This window comes from Schistosoma haematobium, chromosome 4 (assembly GCF_000699445.3).
Source record: "Schistosoma haematobium chromosome 4, whole genome shotgun sequence".
Taxonomy (NCBI): domain Eukaryota; kingdom Metazoa; phylum Platyhelminthes; class Trematoda; order Strigeidida; family Schistosomatidae; genus Schistosoma; species Schistosoma haematobium.
In genome coordinates this window covers 34,744,809-34,760,218 of record NC_067199.1, presented here as the reverse complement: position 1 = coordinate 34,760,218, position 15,410 = coordinate 34,744,809, and the positions used below count along the sequence as shown (strand labels likewise).

General features: G+C 42.2%; 5 protein-coding genes across 5 annotated transcripts; all 5 read right to left on the bottom strand.

The window, feature by feature from the left end:
• Positions 1-2,607: 2,607 nt before the first annotated feature.
• MS3_00010951 (uncharacterized protein) lies at positions 2,608-3,615 on the bottom strand (the record flags this gene model as incomplete). The annotated part of the gene is made up of 1 exon (XM_051219366.1): positions 2,608-3,615. The coding sequence occupies one exon, from the start codon at positions 3,613-3,615 to the stop codon at positions 2,608-2,610; it is 1,008 nt and encodes a 335-aa protein (XP_051066842.1).
• Positions 3,616-3,665: 50 nt separating this feature from the next.
• On the bottom strand, positions 3,666-4,673 carry MS3_00010954 (uncharacterized protein; the record flags this gene model as incomplete). Its single annotated transcript, XM_051219369.1, has 1 exon — positions 3,666-4,673. The coding sequence occupies one exon, from the start codon at positions 4,671-4,673 to the stop codon at positions 3,666-3,668; it is 1,008 nt and encodes a 335-aa protein (XP_051066841.1).
• Positions 4,674-4,723: 50 nt separating this feature from the next.
• MS3_00010952 (uncharacterized protein) lies at positions 4,724-5,731 on the bottom strand (the record flags this gene model as incomplete). The annotated part of the gene is made up of 1 exon (XM_051219367.1): positions 4,724-5,731. The coding sequence occupies one exon, from the start codon at positions 5,729-5,731 to the stop codon at positions 4,724-4,726; it is 1,008 nt and encodes a 335-aa protein (XP_051066840.1).
• A 50-nt stretch (positions 5,732-5,781) lies between these two features.
• MS3_00010953 (uncharacterized protein) lies at positions 5,782-8,907 on the bottom strand (the record flags this gene model as incomplete). The annotated part of the gene is made up of 1 exon (XM_051219368.1): positions 5,782-8,907. The coding sequence occupies one exon, from the start codon at positions 8,905-8,907 to the stop codon at positions 5,782-5,784; it is 3,126 nt and encodes a 1,041-aa protein (XP_051066839.1).
• Positions 8,908-9,597: 690 nt separating this feature from the next.
• Positions 9,598-11,690, bottom strand: MS3_00007925 (uncharacterized protein). The gene has a single exon (XM_051216267.1). It carries the CDS (start codon positions 10,819-10,821, stop codon positions 10,222-10,224), a length of 600 nt encoding a protein of 199 aa, XP_051066838.1. The 5' UTR covers positions 10,822-11,690; the 3' UTR covers positions 9,598-10,221.
• Between the last annotated feature and the right edge of the window lie 3,720 nt (positions 11,691-15,410).

Below are 15,410 nucleotides of genomic sequence, written 5' to 3'. Positions count from 1 at the left end.
GTCAGTCCCAACTCACCACCTGATACATCGATTTCGGGCACAGAGGCGGACACACCAACGTCGGGAACCTCCATGGAGACATCGAGTTCGGGTTTCGGAAGAGACACATCCACACCACCAGTCGTACCTGAGACAGACACCGAGGTGTCCGGCACTCCAACACCAGCACCTCCACCAATCTTCAGACCACCCTTCGGCAACCCGAACTTAGGAGACCAATGGAACTTCTTACCTCCCTTTCTTGCTTTACCATCTAAGTGAGCGTCCAAACCGGCATCCAAATCTATATCCTCACCTGCTCCACCCTCCACTTTCACATCAGCCTTTGGAGTCTTCACTTTCGTCTTCTTCTTGCCCAGACCGAACCCGAATTTCGGTGTCTTGATTGAAATATGTGGTTTCGGTACATCCACCTTAGCACCCACATCCACATCCGGCATCTCACCATGTACACGGAGATCTGGACCAGTCAGTTGCACACTGGGCAGTTTCACATCTGTGTCCAGATTGGCGGAAACATCTGGCATGGATAGGTCTCCTCGACAGACGGTGCACTCACATTTCCTGAGATCTGTAGGTCTGGCAGATTCAAATCAGCGTCCACAACTCCCACACCGACACCCTCCAAATCGAGCTTACCGGATAGATCACCTCCCAACGATGCATCGGGAACGGACACATCGACAGTAGGCAAATGACCACTGGCTTTCAGAGATGGCATCTCCACAGATGGACCAGTCACATTCACATCCACATCAGGTGCATCTGCATGAAGTTTTCCAGACAAATCTGGTCCATGCACTTTCAACTTTGGCAATGAGATATTCGGAGACCAGTGGAACTTCTTACCTTTGACTCGATCACCTGAGTCCACATCAACCTTCACACTGGGAACATCAACCTTTCCACCCACATCCAAACTAGCATCCACGTCTCCCGACACTGTGGGCAACTTCACCTTCTTCGCCTTCTTGTCTTTCGAGCCCCAACCGAAGGTGAACTTCTTCTTCTTCTTCGACGGAACACTGACATCCACACCGGGTGCAGAAACCTTCCCAGTCAGTCCCAACTCACCACCTGATACATCGATTTCGGGCACAGAGGCGGACACACCAACGTCGGGAACCTCCATGGAGACATCGAGTTCGGGTTTCGGAAGAGACACATCCACACCACCAGTCGTACCTGAGACAGACACCGAGGTGTCCGGCACTCCAACACCAGCACCTCCACCAATCTTCAGACCACCCTTCGGCAACCCGAACTTAGGAGACCAATGGAACTTCTTACCTCCCTTTCTTGCTTTACCATCTAAGTGAGCGTCCAAACCGGCATCCAAATCTATATCCTCACCTGCTCCACCCTCCACTTTCACATCAGCCTTTGGAGTCTTCACTTTCGTCTTCTTCTTGCCCAGACCGAACCCGAATTTCGGTGTCTTGATTGAAATATGTGGTTTCGGTACATCCACCTTAGCACCCACATCCACATCCGGCATCTCACCATGTACACGGAGATCTGGACCAGTCAGTTGCACACTGGGCAGTTTCACATCTGTGTCCAGATTGGCGGAAACATCTGGCATGGATAGGTCTCCCTCGACAGACGGTGCACTCACATTTCCTGAGATCTGTAGGTCTGGCAGATTCAAATCAGCGTCCACAACTCCCACACCGACACCCTCCAAATCGAGCTTACCGGATAGATCACCTCCCAACGATGCATCGGGAACGGACACATCGACAGTAGGCAAATGACCACTGGCTTTCAGAGATGGCATCTCCACAGATGGACCAGTCACATTCACATCCACATCAGGTGCATCTGCATGAAGTTTTCCAGACAAATCTGGTCCATGCACTTTCAACTTTGGCAATGAGATATTCGGAGACCAGTGGAACTTCTTACCTTTGACTCGATCACCTGAGTCCACATCAACCTTCACACTGGGAACATCAACCTTTCCACCCACATCCAAACTAGCATCCACGTCTCCCGACACTGTGGGCAACTTCACCTTCTTCGCCTTCTTGTCTTTCGAGCCCCAACCGAAGGTGAACTTCTTCTTCTTCTTCGACGGAACACTGACATCCACACCGGGTGCAGAAACCTTCCCAGTCAGTCCCAACTCACCACCTGATACATCGATTTCGGGCACAGAGGCGGACACACCAACGTCGGGAACCTCCATGGAGACATCGAGTTCGGGTTTCGGAAGAGACACATCCACACCACCAGTCGTACCTGAGACAGACACCGAGGTGTCCGGCACTCCAACACCAGCACCTCCACCAATCTTCAGACCACCCTTCGGCAACCCGAACTTAGGAGACCAATGGAACTTCTTACCTCCCTTTCTTGCTTTACCATCTAAGTGAGCGTCCAAACCGGCATCCAAATCTATATCCTCACCTGCTCCACCCTCCACTTTCACATCAGCCTTTGGAGTCTTCACTTTCGTCTTCTTCTTGCCCAGACCGAACCCGAATTTCGGTGTCTTGATTGAAATATGTGGTTTCGGTACATCCACCTTAGCACCCACATCCACATCCGGCATCTCACCATGTACACGGAGATCTGGACCAGTCAGTTGCACACTGGGCAGTTTCACATCTGTGTCCAGATTGGCGGAAACATCTGGCATGGATAGGTCTCCTCGACAGACGGTGCACTCACATTTCCTGAGATCTGTAGGTCTGGCAGATTCAAATCAGCGTCCACAACTCCCACACCGACACCCTCCAAATCGAGCTTACCGGATAGATCACCTCCCAACGATGCATCGGGAACGGACACATCGACAGTAGGCAAATGACCACTGGCTTTCAGAGATGGCATCTCCACAGATGGACCAGTCACATTCACATCCACATCAGGTGCATCTGCATGAAGTTTTCCAGACAAATCTGGTCCATGCACTTTCAACTTTGGCAATGAGATATTCGGAGACCAGTGGAACTTCTTACCTTTGACTCGATCACCTGAGTCCACATCAACCTTCACACTGGGAACATCAACCTTTCCACCCACATCCAAACTAGCATCCACGTCTCCCGACACTGTGGGCAACTTCACCTTCTTCGCCTTCTTGTCTTTCGAGCCCCAACCGAAGGTGAACTTCTTCTTCTTCTTCGACGGAACACTGACATCCACACCGGGTGCAGAAACCTTCCCAGTCAGTCCCAACTCACCACCTGATACATCGATTTCGGGCACAGAGGCGGACACACCAACGTCGGGAACCTCCATGGAGACATCGAGTTCGGGTTTCGGAAGAGACACATCCACACCACCAGTCGTACCTGAGACAGACACCGAGGTGTCCGGCACTCCAACACCAGCACCTCCACCAATCTTCAGACCACCCTTCGGCAACCCGAACTTAGGAGACCAATGGAACTTCTTACCTCCCTTTCTTGCTTTACCATCTAAGTGAGCGTCCAAACCGGCATCCAAATCTATATCCTCACCTGCTCCACCCTCCACTTTCACATCAGCCTTTGGAGTCTTCACTTTCGTCTTCTTCTTGCCCAGACCGAACCCGAATTTCGGTGTCTTGATTGAAATATGTGGTTTCGGTACATCCACCTTAGCACCCACATCCACATCCGGCATCTCACCATGTACACGGAGATCTGGACCAGTCAGTTGCACACTGGGCAGTTTCACATCTGTGTCCAGATTGGCGGAAACATCTGGCATGGATAGGTCTCCTCGACAGACGGTGCACTCACATTTCCTGAGATCTGTAGGTCTGGCAGATTCAAATCAGCGTCCACAACTCCCACACCGACACCCTCCAAATCGAGCTTACCGGATAGATCACCTCCCAACGATGCATCGGGAACGGACACATCGACAGTAGGCAAATGACCACTGGCTTTCAGAGATGGCATCTCCACAGATGGACCAGTCACATTCACATCCACATCAGGTGCATCTGCATGAAGTTTTCCAGACAAATCTGGTCCATGCACTTTCAACTTTGGCAATGAGATATTCGGAGACCAGTGGAACTTCTTACCTTTGACTCGATCACCTGAGTCCACATCAACCTTCACACTGGGAACATCAACCTTTCCACCCACATCCAAACTAGCATCCACGTCTCCCGACACTGTGGGCAACTTCACCTTCTTCGCCTTCTTGTCTTTCGAGCCCCAACCGAAGGTGAACTTCTTCTTCTTCTTCGACGGAACACTGACATCCACACCGGGTGCAGAAACCTTCCCAGTCAGTCCCAACTCACCACCTGATACATCGATTTCGGGCACAGAGGCGGACACACCAACGTCGGGAACCTCCATGGAGACATCGAGTTCGGGTTTCGGAAGAGACACATCCACACCACCAGTCGTACCTGAGACAGACACCGAGGTGTCCGGCACTCCAACACCAGCACCTCCACCAATCTTCAGACCACCCTTCGGCAACCCGAACTTAGGAGACCAATGGAACTTCTTACCTCCCTTTCTTGCTTTACCATCTAAGTGAGCGTCCAAACCGGCATCCAAATCTATATCCTCACCTGCTCCACCCTCCACTTTCACATCAGCCTTTGGAGTCTTCACTTTCGTCTTCTTCTTGCCCAGACCGAACCCGAATTTCGGTGTCTTGATTGAAATATGTGGTTTCGGTACATCCACCTTAGCACCCACATCCACATCCGGCATCTCACCATGTACACGGAGATCTGGACCAGTCAGTTGCACACTGGGCAGTTTCACATCTGTGTCCAGATTGGCGGAAACATCTGGCATGGATAGGTCTCCTCGACAGACGGTGCACTCACATTTCCTGAGATCTGTAGGTCTGGCAGATTCAAATCAGCGTCCACAACTCCCACACCGACACCCTCCAAATCGAGCTTACCGGATAGATCACCTCCCAACGATGCATCGGGAACGGACACATCGACAGTAGGCAAATGACCACTGGCTTTCAGAGATGGCATCTCCACAGATGGACCAGTCACATTCACATCCACATCAGGTGCATCTGCATGAAGTTTTCCAGACAAATCTGGTCCATGCACTTTCAACTTTGGCAATGAGATATTCGGAGACCAGTGGAACTTCTTACCTTTGACTCGATCACCTGAGTCCACATCAACCTTCACACTGGGAACATCAACCTTTCCACCCACATCCAAACTAGCATCCACGTCTCCCGACACTGTGGGCAACTTCACCTTCTTCGCCTTCTTGTCTTTCGAGCCCCAACCGAAGGTGAACTTCTTCTTCTTCTTCGACGGAACACTGACATCCACACCGGGTGCAGAAACCTTCCCAGTCAGTCCCAACTCACCACCTGATACATCGATTTCGGGCACAGAGGCGGACACACCAACGTCGGGAACCTCCATGGAGACATCGAGTTCGGGTTTCGGAAGAGACACATCCACACCACCAGTCGTACCTGAGACAGACACCGAGGTGTCCGGCACTCCAACACCAGCACCTCCACCAATCTTCAGACCACCCTTCGGCAACCCGAACTTAGGAGACCAATGGAACTTCTTACCTCCCTTTCTTGCTTTACCATCTAAGTGAGCGTCCAAACCGGCATCCAAATCTATATCCTCACCTGCTCCACCCTCCACTTTCACATCAGCCTTTGGAGTCTTCACTTTCGTCTTCTTCTTGCCCAGACCGAACCCGAATTTCGGTGTCTTGATTGAAATATGTGGTTTCGGTACATCCACCTTAGCACCCACATCCACATCCGGCATCTCACCATGTACACGGAGATCTGGACCAGTCAGTTGCACACTGGGCAGTTTCACATCTGTGTCCAGATTGGCGGAAACATCTGGCATGGATAGGTCTCCTCGACAGACGGTGCACTCACATTTCCTGAGATCTGTAGGTCTGGCAGATTCAAATCAGCGTCCACAACTCCCACACCGACACCCTCCAAATCGAGCTTACCGGATAGATCACCTCCCAACGATGCATCGGGAACGGACACATCGACAGTAGGCAAATGACCACTGGCTTTCAGAGATGGCATCTCCACAGATGGACCAGTCACATTCACATCCACATCAGGTGCATCTGCATGAAGTTTTCCAGACAAATCTGGTCCATGCACTTTCAACTTTGGCAATGAGATATTCGGAGACCAGTGGAACTTCTTACCTTTGACTCGATCACCTGAGTCCACATCAACCTTCACACTGGGAACATCAACCTTTCCACCCACATCCAAACTAGCATCCACGTCTCCCGACACTGTGGGCAACTTCACCTTCTTCGCCTTCTTGTCTTTCGAGCCCCAACCGAAGGTGAACTTCTTCTTCTTCTTCGACGGAACACTGACATCCACACCGGGTGCAGAAACCTTCCCAGTCAGTCCCAACTCACCACCTGATACATCGATTTCGGGCACAGAGGCGGACACACCAACGTCGGGAACCTCCATGGAGACATCGAGTTCGGGTTTCGGAAGAGACACATCCACACCACCAGTCGTACCTGAGACAGACACCGAGGTGTCCGGCACTCCAACACCAGCACCTCCACCAATCTTCAGACCACCCTTCGGCAACCCGAACTTAGGAGACCAATGGAACTTCTTACCTCCCTTTCTTGCTTTACCATCTAAGTGAGCGTCCAAACCGGCATCCAAATCTATATCCTCACCTGCTCCACCCTCCACTTTCACATCAGCCTTTGGAGTCTTCACTTTCGTCTTCTTCTTGCCCAGACCGAACCCGAATTTCGGTGTCTTGATTGAAATATGTGGTTTCGGTACATCCACCTTAGCACCCACATCCACATCCGGCATCTCACCATGTACACGGAGATCTGGACCAGTCAGTTGCACACTGGGCAGTTTCACATCTGTGTCCAGATTGGCGGAAACATCTGGCATGGATAGGTCTCCCTCGACAGACGGTGCACTCACATTTCCTGAGATCTGTAGGTCTGGCAGATTCAAATCAGCGTCCACAACTCCCACACCGACACCCTCCAAATCGAGCTTACCGGATAGATCACCTCCCAACGATGCATCGGGAACGGACACATCGACAGTAGGCAAATGACCACTGGCTTTCAGAGATGGCATCTCCACAGATGGACCAGTCACATTCACATCCACATCAGGTGCATCTGCATGAAGTTTTCCAGACAAATCTGGTCCATGCACTTTCAACTTTGGCAATGAGATATTCGGAGACCAGTGGAACTTCTTACCTTTGACTCGATCACCTGAGTCCACATCAACCTTCACACTGGGAACATCAACCTTTCCACCCACATCCAAACTAGCATCCACGTCTCCCGACACTGTGGGCAACTTCACCTTCTTCGCCTTCTTGTCTTTCGAGCCCCAACCGAAGGTGAACTTCTTCTTCTTCTTCGACGGAACACTGACATCCACACCGGGTGCAGAAACCTTCCCAGTCAGTCCCAACTCACCACCTGATACATCGATTTCGGGCACAGAGGCGGACACACCAACGTCGGGAACCTCCATGGAGACATCGAGTTCGGGTTTCGGAAGAGACACATCCACACCACCAGTCGTACCTGAGACAGACACCGAGGTGTCCGGCACTCCAACACCAGCACCTCCACCAATCTTCAGACCACCCTTCGGCAACCCGAACTTAGGAGACCAATGGAACTTCTTACCTCCCTTTCTTGCTTTACCATCTAAGTGAGCGTCCAAACCGGCATCCAAATCTATATCCTCACCTGCTCCACCCTCCACTTTCACATCAGCCTTTGGAGTCTTCACTTTCGTCTTCTTCTTGCCCAGACCGAACCCGAATTTCGGTGTCTTGATTGAAATATGTGGTTTCGGTACATCCACCTTAGCACCCACATCCACATCCGGCATCTCACCATGTACACGGAGATCTGGACCAGTCAGTTGCACACTGGGCAGTTTCACATCTGTGTCCAGATTGGCGGAAACATCTGGCATGGATAGGTCTCCCTCGACAGACGGTGCACTCACATTTCCTGAGATCTGTAGGTCTGGCAGATTCAAATCAGCGTCCACAACTCCCACACCGACACCCTCCAAATCGAGCTTACCGGATAGATCACCTCCCAACGATGCATCGGGAACGGACACATCGACAGTAGGCAAATGACCACTGGCTTTCAGAGATGGCATCTCCACAGATGGACCAGTCACATTCACATCCACATCAGGTGCATCTGCATGAAGTTTTCCAGACAAATCTGGTCCATGCACTTTCAACTTTGGCAATGAGATATTCGGAGACCAGTGGAACTTCTTACCTTTGACTCGATCACCTGAGTCCACATCAACCTTCACACTGGGAACATCAACCTTTCCACCCACATCCAAACTAGCATCCACGTCTCCCGACACTGTGGGCAACTTCACCTTCTTCGCCTTCTTGTCTTTCGAGCCCCAACCGAAGGTGAACTTCTTCTTCTTCTTCGACGGAACACTGACATCCACACCGGGTGCAGAAACCTTCCCAGTCAGTCCCAACTCACCACCTGATACATCGATTTCGGGCACAGAGGCGGACACACCAACGTCGGGAACCTCCATGGAGACATCGAGTTCGGGTTTCGGAAGAGACACATCCACACCACCAGTCGTACCTGAGACAGACACCGAGGTGTCCGGCACTCCAACACCAGCACCTCCACCAATCTTCAGACCACCCTTCGGCAACCCGAACTTAGGAGACCAATGGAACTTCTTACCTCCCTTTCTTGCTTTACCATCTAAGTGAGCGTCCAAACCGGCATCCAAATCTATATCCTCACCTGCTCCACCCTCCACTTTCACATCAGCCTTTGGAGTCTTCACTTTCGTCTTCTTCTTGCCCAGACCGAACCCGAATTTCGGTGTCTTGATTGAAATATGTGGTTTCGGTACATCCACCTTAGCACCCACATCCACATCCGGCATCTCACCATGTACACGGAGATCTGGACCAGTCAGTTGCACACTGGGCAGTTTCACATCTGTGTCCAGATTGGCGGAAACATCTGGCATGGATAGGTCTCCTCGACAGACGGTGCACTCACATTTCCTGAGATCTGTAGGTCTGGCAGATTCAAATCAGCGTCCACAACTCCCACACCGACACCCTCCAAATCGAGCTTACCGGATAGATCACCTCCCAACGATGCATCGGGAACGGACACATCGACAGTAGGCAAATGACCACTGGCTTTCAGAGATGGCATCTCCACAGATGGACCAGTCACATTCACATCCACATCAGGTGCATCTGCATGAAGTTTTCCAGACAAATCTGGTCCATGAACTTTCAACTTTGGCAATGAGATATTCGGAGACCAATGGAACTTTTTTCTCCCGATGTCTGTTTTCTCTTGTTGTGTTCGTTTTCGTGGTTTTTCTTGTTTTACTTTTACATCTGTTGACAGTTTTCGTTCTTCTGTGCTTTTCTTTATTTTTTTTTGCTGGTTTTCTTTTGTCATATTAAATTTGACACATGGGTTTTTCATTCGTTTTCGCTTCTTCGTTTCTATCTTCGGATTTTGTTTCTTCTGTTTTTCATCTTCTGTTCTTTTTTCTGTGGTTGCTCTATTTTCGGTTATTCGTCTTTCTTTCGTTTGTACTCCTTTTGAAATGTTTTTTTCATTTTCTTTTAGTTCATTTTTCTTGCGATGTAGCATTTTCATTTTTCTTGTCACATTTTTGTTTTCTATTGCTGATGTTTCAATTGATACATGTTCATTAAGTTGATTATTTAAATCTTGATCAGGAATTTTGTATTGTTTTCCACTGATAACACCTTCAACAGGTTTATCATTTTGTTGCATAATTTCTTTTTCCTTTCTATTTCGATATTCATGTTTTTTAAATTTAAGTTTTGGTGAACAACCAATTTTTTGTCTTTTTTCAATTCTATGACTTTCATCAGTCATTTTTCCCTGACTATCCGGTATAACAATTTCATTTTCTGTATTATTCATATTCATTTTTAATTTTGGCTTCATAAAATGTAATTTTTGTTTTAATAACACTTTACTAGTTTTTGATTTCTCTGAATATTTTGTTTTCATTAATGGTTCATTTAATTCTGTCTGTACATTACATATTTCTAAATCATAAGGATTAGGCTCTGGCTTAGTTGTATCATATTTTGATAAACAATTTTCATATCCCTGATTATTAATATTTATATGATAATCACTAGTTAGTCGTTGAGATTCATCTTGTTTACTTAGGTTATCATGAGAATTTAATCTATATTTATGACTTACCTTTGATTTGATAATTATTATTATTATTATTAATAGAATCCTTATGGATATTATTTAAGTCATTAAAATCCAAATTATGTTTATTTAATTTAGGTGAAGTTTCTTCACTCGACTGTACATAATATACTGGAACATATAAATTACTACTCAATGGTAATTTAATTGGTATGTACATAGGATTATCCAATTCTGTACAAATATCTTTTTCAATACTAGAATGATATATTTCATAATCATCTGTATGTCTATAACATGATACAGTTTTTTCTGTATCACGGAATTTTTTCAAATTATCACCATCATCATCATCAACAACAACAACATCTACATTGGTAGTAATATCTTTGTATAGATCTTTTTTAACTTTTAACGAATCATATTCTTGACATTCTAATGGAGGTGTATGACTTGTTTCCCAAACATCGGATAATTTAGATTTTTTACATTCTGGATCTATTAATGTATCATATAATTCACATGTTATATTTGATTTTAAATTATCATCCATTTTTATTAGATCTACTTTCATTGATTCATCAGTTGTTGGTGATGATTGTTTCATATCAATTGGATTCAATTCAGTAGACATAGTAAAAATAGATATTTATTAAAATAGAGATATTTTCCAATCTAAATAATAATGTTATACTTTCATAAACTGATTACGTCATAAGTTCAAAAGAATTTTCATAACATTGATGATAAATTTCCGTTGAAATTAAGTGAAGGAATATGTCTCCATAGAAGATCAATTTAAACTTTGTATATTACAACAAATAACATATAGTGGATATCAACTTTCATATTATATAAATGAATTCTTTCATAGAAAATTTAATTGATATAGCAACTTGAATATATATATAAGTAGAAAATGATCTATGTATATTTGTCCAATATTCTCATTGATCTTGTACTGATCATTTGTATAAATCTGTTATATGATTATCAATGGAAGAAGAAGAAAGATAATAAATAAATGATTCCACTATTATGTTGAATACAAATATAGAAAATACAAAAACAAAAAATAAGGCGTTTTTTTTGAAAAAATTCGAAAGTATACTTGCTGCCTTAAATAATTATTATTGATGATGATTATTGTATTTCACAAATTGCCTTATATTGTTTCTGATTGAAATTTTGCATTATTGTATGGAGACATGCATCGTTTGAAACCTTCACTGTAGAATTGAATATTATAGAAATTAGATAGTCGTTGATTCTATATATTTTTTTTCTTTTTTTTGTTGTTGTTGGATAATATTGCGTAGGTGTTGATAAATATTATTGATCTCTCAAGTTTGTAAAGAAAACAAAAACCCCCCTTTGAATATAATAATAATAATAATAATAATGTATATGATAGTTGTTTGTTTGTTATGAATGGTGAAAAGAAAAACAAAAACTTTTTTTAAAATTTTTTCTTAAGACAGAGTAACCTATCAGCTTAAAAGTGAATTGAACTTAATTTGCCTGTATACTTTTGATTACATGTGTAGTATTATTATCACCTATCTGTGCTCATGATTACTGGTATTGGACAAAATTTTTTTTTACTTAAATTGCGTGGCCATAATTAGAAGTAACCAACTAGCTAGCCTATATCATTTCAGTTTAGAAAAGAATCAATCAAATTGGTAAAAATTCAGGTAAAATGAGAGACTAACAGATATAGATTGATAGACAGAACAGTAATGAATTAATCCAATCCCATTCAACTTAACTAAATGATTATCCTATTGTAATCATATTTTCACGTTTATCATATTCACTTATTAGTATTATTGCATAGTGAATAATGCCAATGAAAGAATACTTGAAGTAACCATTTGAAAAAAGGATTTTAAGACATTCTTCTTTGTTTATTAATCCTTATCTACATAGTTCTTTACGTAGAAAGTAAATCTAGATTTCTATAGTTTACATTATGTGAACTGATTTTAGTTAGACAATCATTGAAAATCAGAAAGCACTGAATAATTAGTTTTTTCTAGTATATGACTCCTTAGTAAGGTATCCTCATTGTTCAGTCAGGACTATAACCCAAGCTAGTCAGATCTCACAACATGTGCCTGACATTTAAATCACTTAATTGACTTTCAAATAGTCATATTCCTAACCTTAGAAAAATTTTAATATTGTGAAATCATCAATCTCTCACATAGAGATAAATAGAAGTTTAACTCCACTTGCCAACCAAGTTCTATTTAAGATCTGTATAATTGTGTTCTGCGATAATTGATTACAAGAAACTATATAAATAAGTCAGTTTATCTTCAGTGAATACTTTAAAAAAGTGGTTGCCTACTATTGATTACGAAGAATATTTCATTTGAGTGAAATAGACAAATTAAACTGTATAATATTTAATAATTGAATTCATAAGTCAATTGAAGCTAAACCACCATGGAGAACCTGAAAGCACTGCAAGGCCGTTTCATACTAGTATGGGACTCCTCAACAGGGCGCATCCACGATTCTGCCTCGTGAGATTTGAACCCAGGACCTATCGGTCTCGCACGCGAACGCTTAACCTGATCCGGAATCCAACAGTGTTACCATCTATCTTCAGCCAATATTTATTTGTTTCAGGTCTTTGGAGATTTGTTCAATAATGGATGTACTGAATGAGTAACTTTTGGGAAACTTTTAATGAATATAAATACATATTTTTCTAGATATATTTTAATTTTGTTATTGTTTGATAATGATATTGATCTTTCTAGATTCAGTTAAGTTTTCGTTTTGATTTGGTTCATGAATTGGTTGAAGATATAAATAATGTAATCAATATATGTTGCTTTCTATATATATATATATATATATATATATATATATATATATATATATATATATATATATATGCTAATTCATTCAAAATCTCATTCTACCAACTTTATTCTTAACTATTCGATCTCATATTTGCTTTATCCCGAATTGTTTTAGGTTATTTTCACCAATTAAATGTACATACATCTTAATTTGCTCATGGAGTAAGTAGTTCAATTTTTCTCATGTTCTTTACTTTTCTAGATTTCCCTATACATTCTGCTAAGCACCTCCTCCTAAATACACAAAGTACCTGCAGGTTAGATGTAAATCAATACTAGGACTATTTCAGACACTTGCTCAAAATGCCCACCATAATATTTAATATAAAGTGATGAGATTTAAAAATTGTTATTACTCCCTAATCGTGATTCTTATAAGTGTTTATTATTCCATGTGTTTTTGTATTGGTAAAACTCACTAATTTACAATTTATACCTCATTAATTTTTTTTTGAAGAAGCATTCACCAAGTTAGATGAACAGTGATTTAATGATATTTTTGTAATAACTGTGTAAATTTTATAGATAATTTCATTACATTTTCTAGAAATAGAAAGAGTATGTAAGTAATAGCTCTACCAATTTCGGAAATCTTTAGACAGCGTGTAATATTCCACTAATTTCAGTCATTAATTACACTTTTCTGAAGTATGACAACATTTTAAGCTTTACTGGAGACCAGTTATATAATACAGTTTTTAATAATTTCCATTCTCATTAGTAGGGGGTTTATGGAGACTGTACAGCGTTTAATAGTTGAATTCATGAATCAGTGTAAACAAGACCACAATAGAAAACATGAAAGCACCGGACAACCGTTTCGTCCCATTGTGGGACTCCTCAATAGTGCGGACCCACGATCCCGCATGCGGGATTTGAACCCATGACCTTCGGTCTCATGCGCGAGAAAGTTTTAACTTGTAAAATATGAATTACCACGATTGTCTATTTGATAATAATAATAATAATAATAGTAATAATAATTATAATAATTATAATGGTGAAAACAGCATTAGCAATAATAGTGGAGATAATAATAATCGTTATTATCATCATTATTTTTGGTTTAGCACGTTTAAAACTAGTGAGAAAACGCTAATAATCTGACCAGTTTACTTTTACAATAACGTTGACTGAAGAATAGTTGAAAATAAGAGGTTACTGATCAGTTACTGGATTCCACTTTGAGGATCATCAGAACTTCACATTACAAAAGATTAAATCTTAAAAATCTTAATAAGATGCCTTCAACCTACTGATTCAAAATTCAGTGATTAATATGACCAAATTTAAATCAACTTATAACACATATCAGTCATTATCAGATGCAATAATGAAATACTGACTATATTACTCTGAATCAGACAAATTCATATCATTGAGCTTAAAGAGTTCTTTCTTGTTTTCGTCTTTTTTTAGAATCTATAAACAGGATATATCAATAGGATGTCGTTCAGAACAAGGATAGGGTTAAATATATTCTTTCCATATGGTATAACTTTACTTCATTCCTTGAAATACATCGATTAACTCGTATGAATCAATGTTGTATATTTTGCACTATAATTATTACGTTTCAGTTGACAACATGAGTAAAATAAACACATTTGAAGATTTTAATTAGAAGTTTATGACTAAAAATATTGACAATGTAGCTACTGTACTATTTGATTGAAAGTGAGAAATGTTGTCAAAGATAATTTTTTTGTTACCATGTGACAGTTTTTGAAGAAGATTTTAGAAAATGTGTACGAATGAAATTTCCTAATTTTGTAATATAATTTGTTTCTATTCACTTGGTGTTGTTTTACTTGTATCTTCCCATTGTTATTTAGGATCGGTTGAAGTTAGATATTAACACTGTTAGATGCCGGCTTAGTGGTTCAGGACCGATAGGTCCTTGATTCGAATCTTGCGAGGTGGGGTCGTGGATGCCCATTGCTGGGGAGTCTCATAATAAGACGAAATGGCCTAGGAGTGCTTCCAGGTCTTCGATGGTGGTCTAACTTCAATAAACTCATGAATTTAACTATTAAATTTAGTTATTTGTTTACATTAATTTAAAACGGATGTAATGAGGTACAATAAATTTATCTGATTTAAACTTTGTAAAAACTTACTTAATATTATGGTTTACTTTAGGAAATAAATACCGAATAGCCAACACGTTTTATTGTGGGTCTAATTAAAAGTAAACACTTGCCAACTCATACTGGTTCAATCGCAAGATGATTATGACTCTCAGGGACCACAATTTAGCCGAACGTCTGTGTCGGAATCCAGTGGTCCGTATTTCCAACATCAGTTACTTTGAAATATAGAATAATTTTTATCTAATATCAAC

What these genes read in the sequence shown, in the direction of transcription:
- MS3_00007925 (XM_051216267.1), bottom strand. Translation starts at nt 10,821, where the DNA reads ATGTCTACTGAATTGAATCCAATTGATATGAAACAATCATCACCAACA.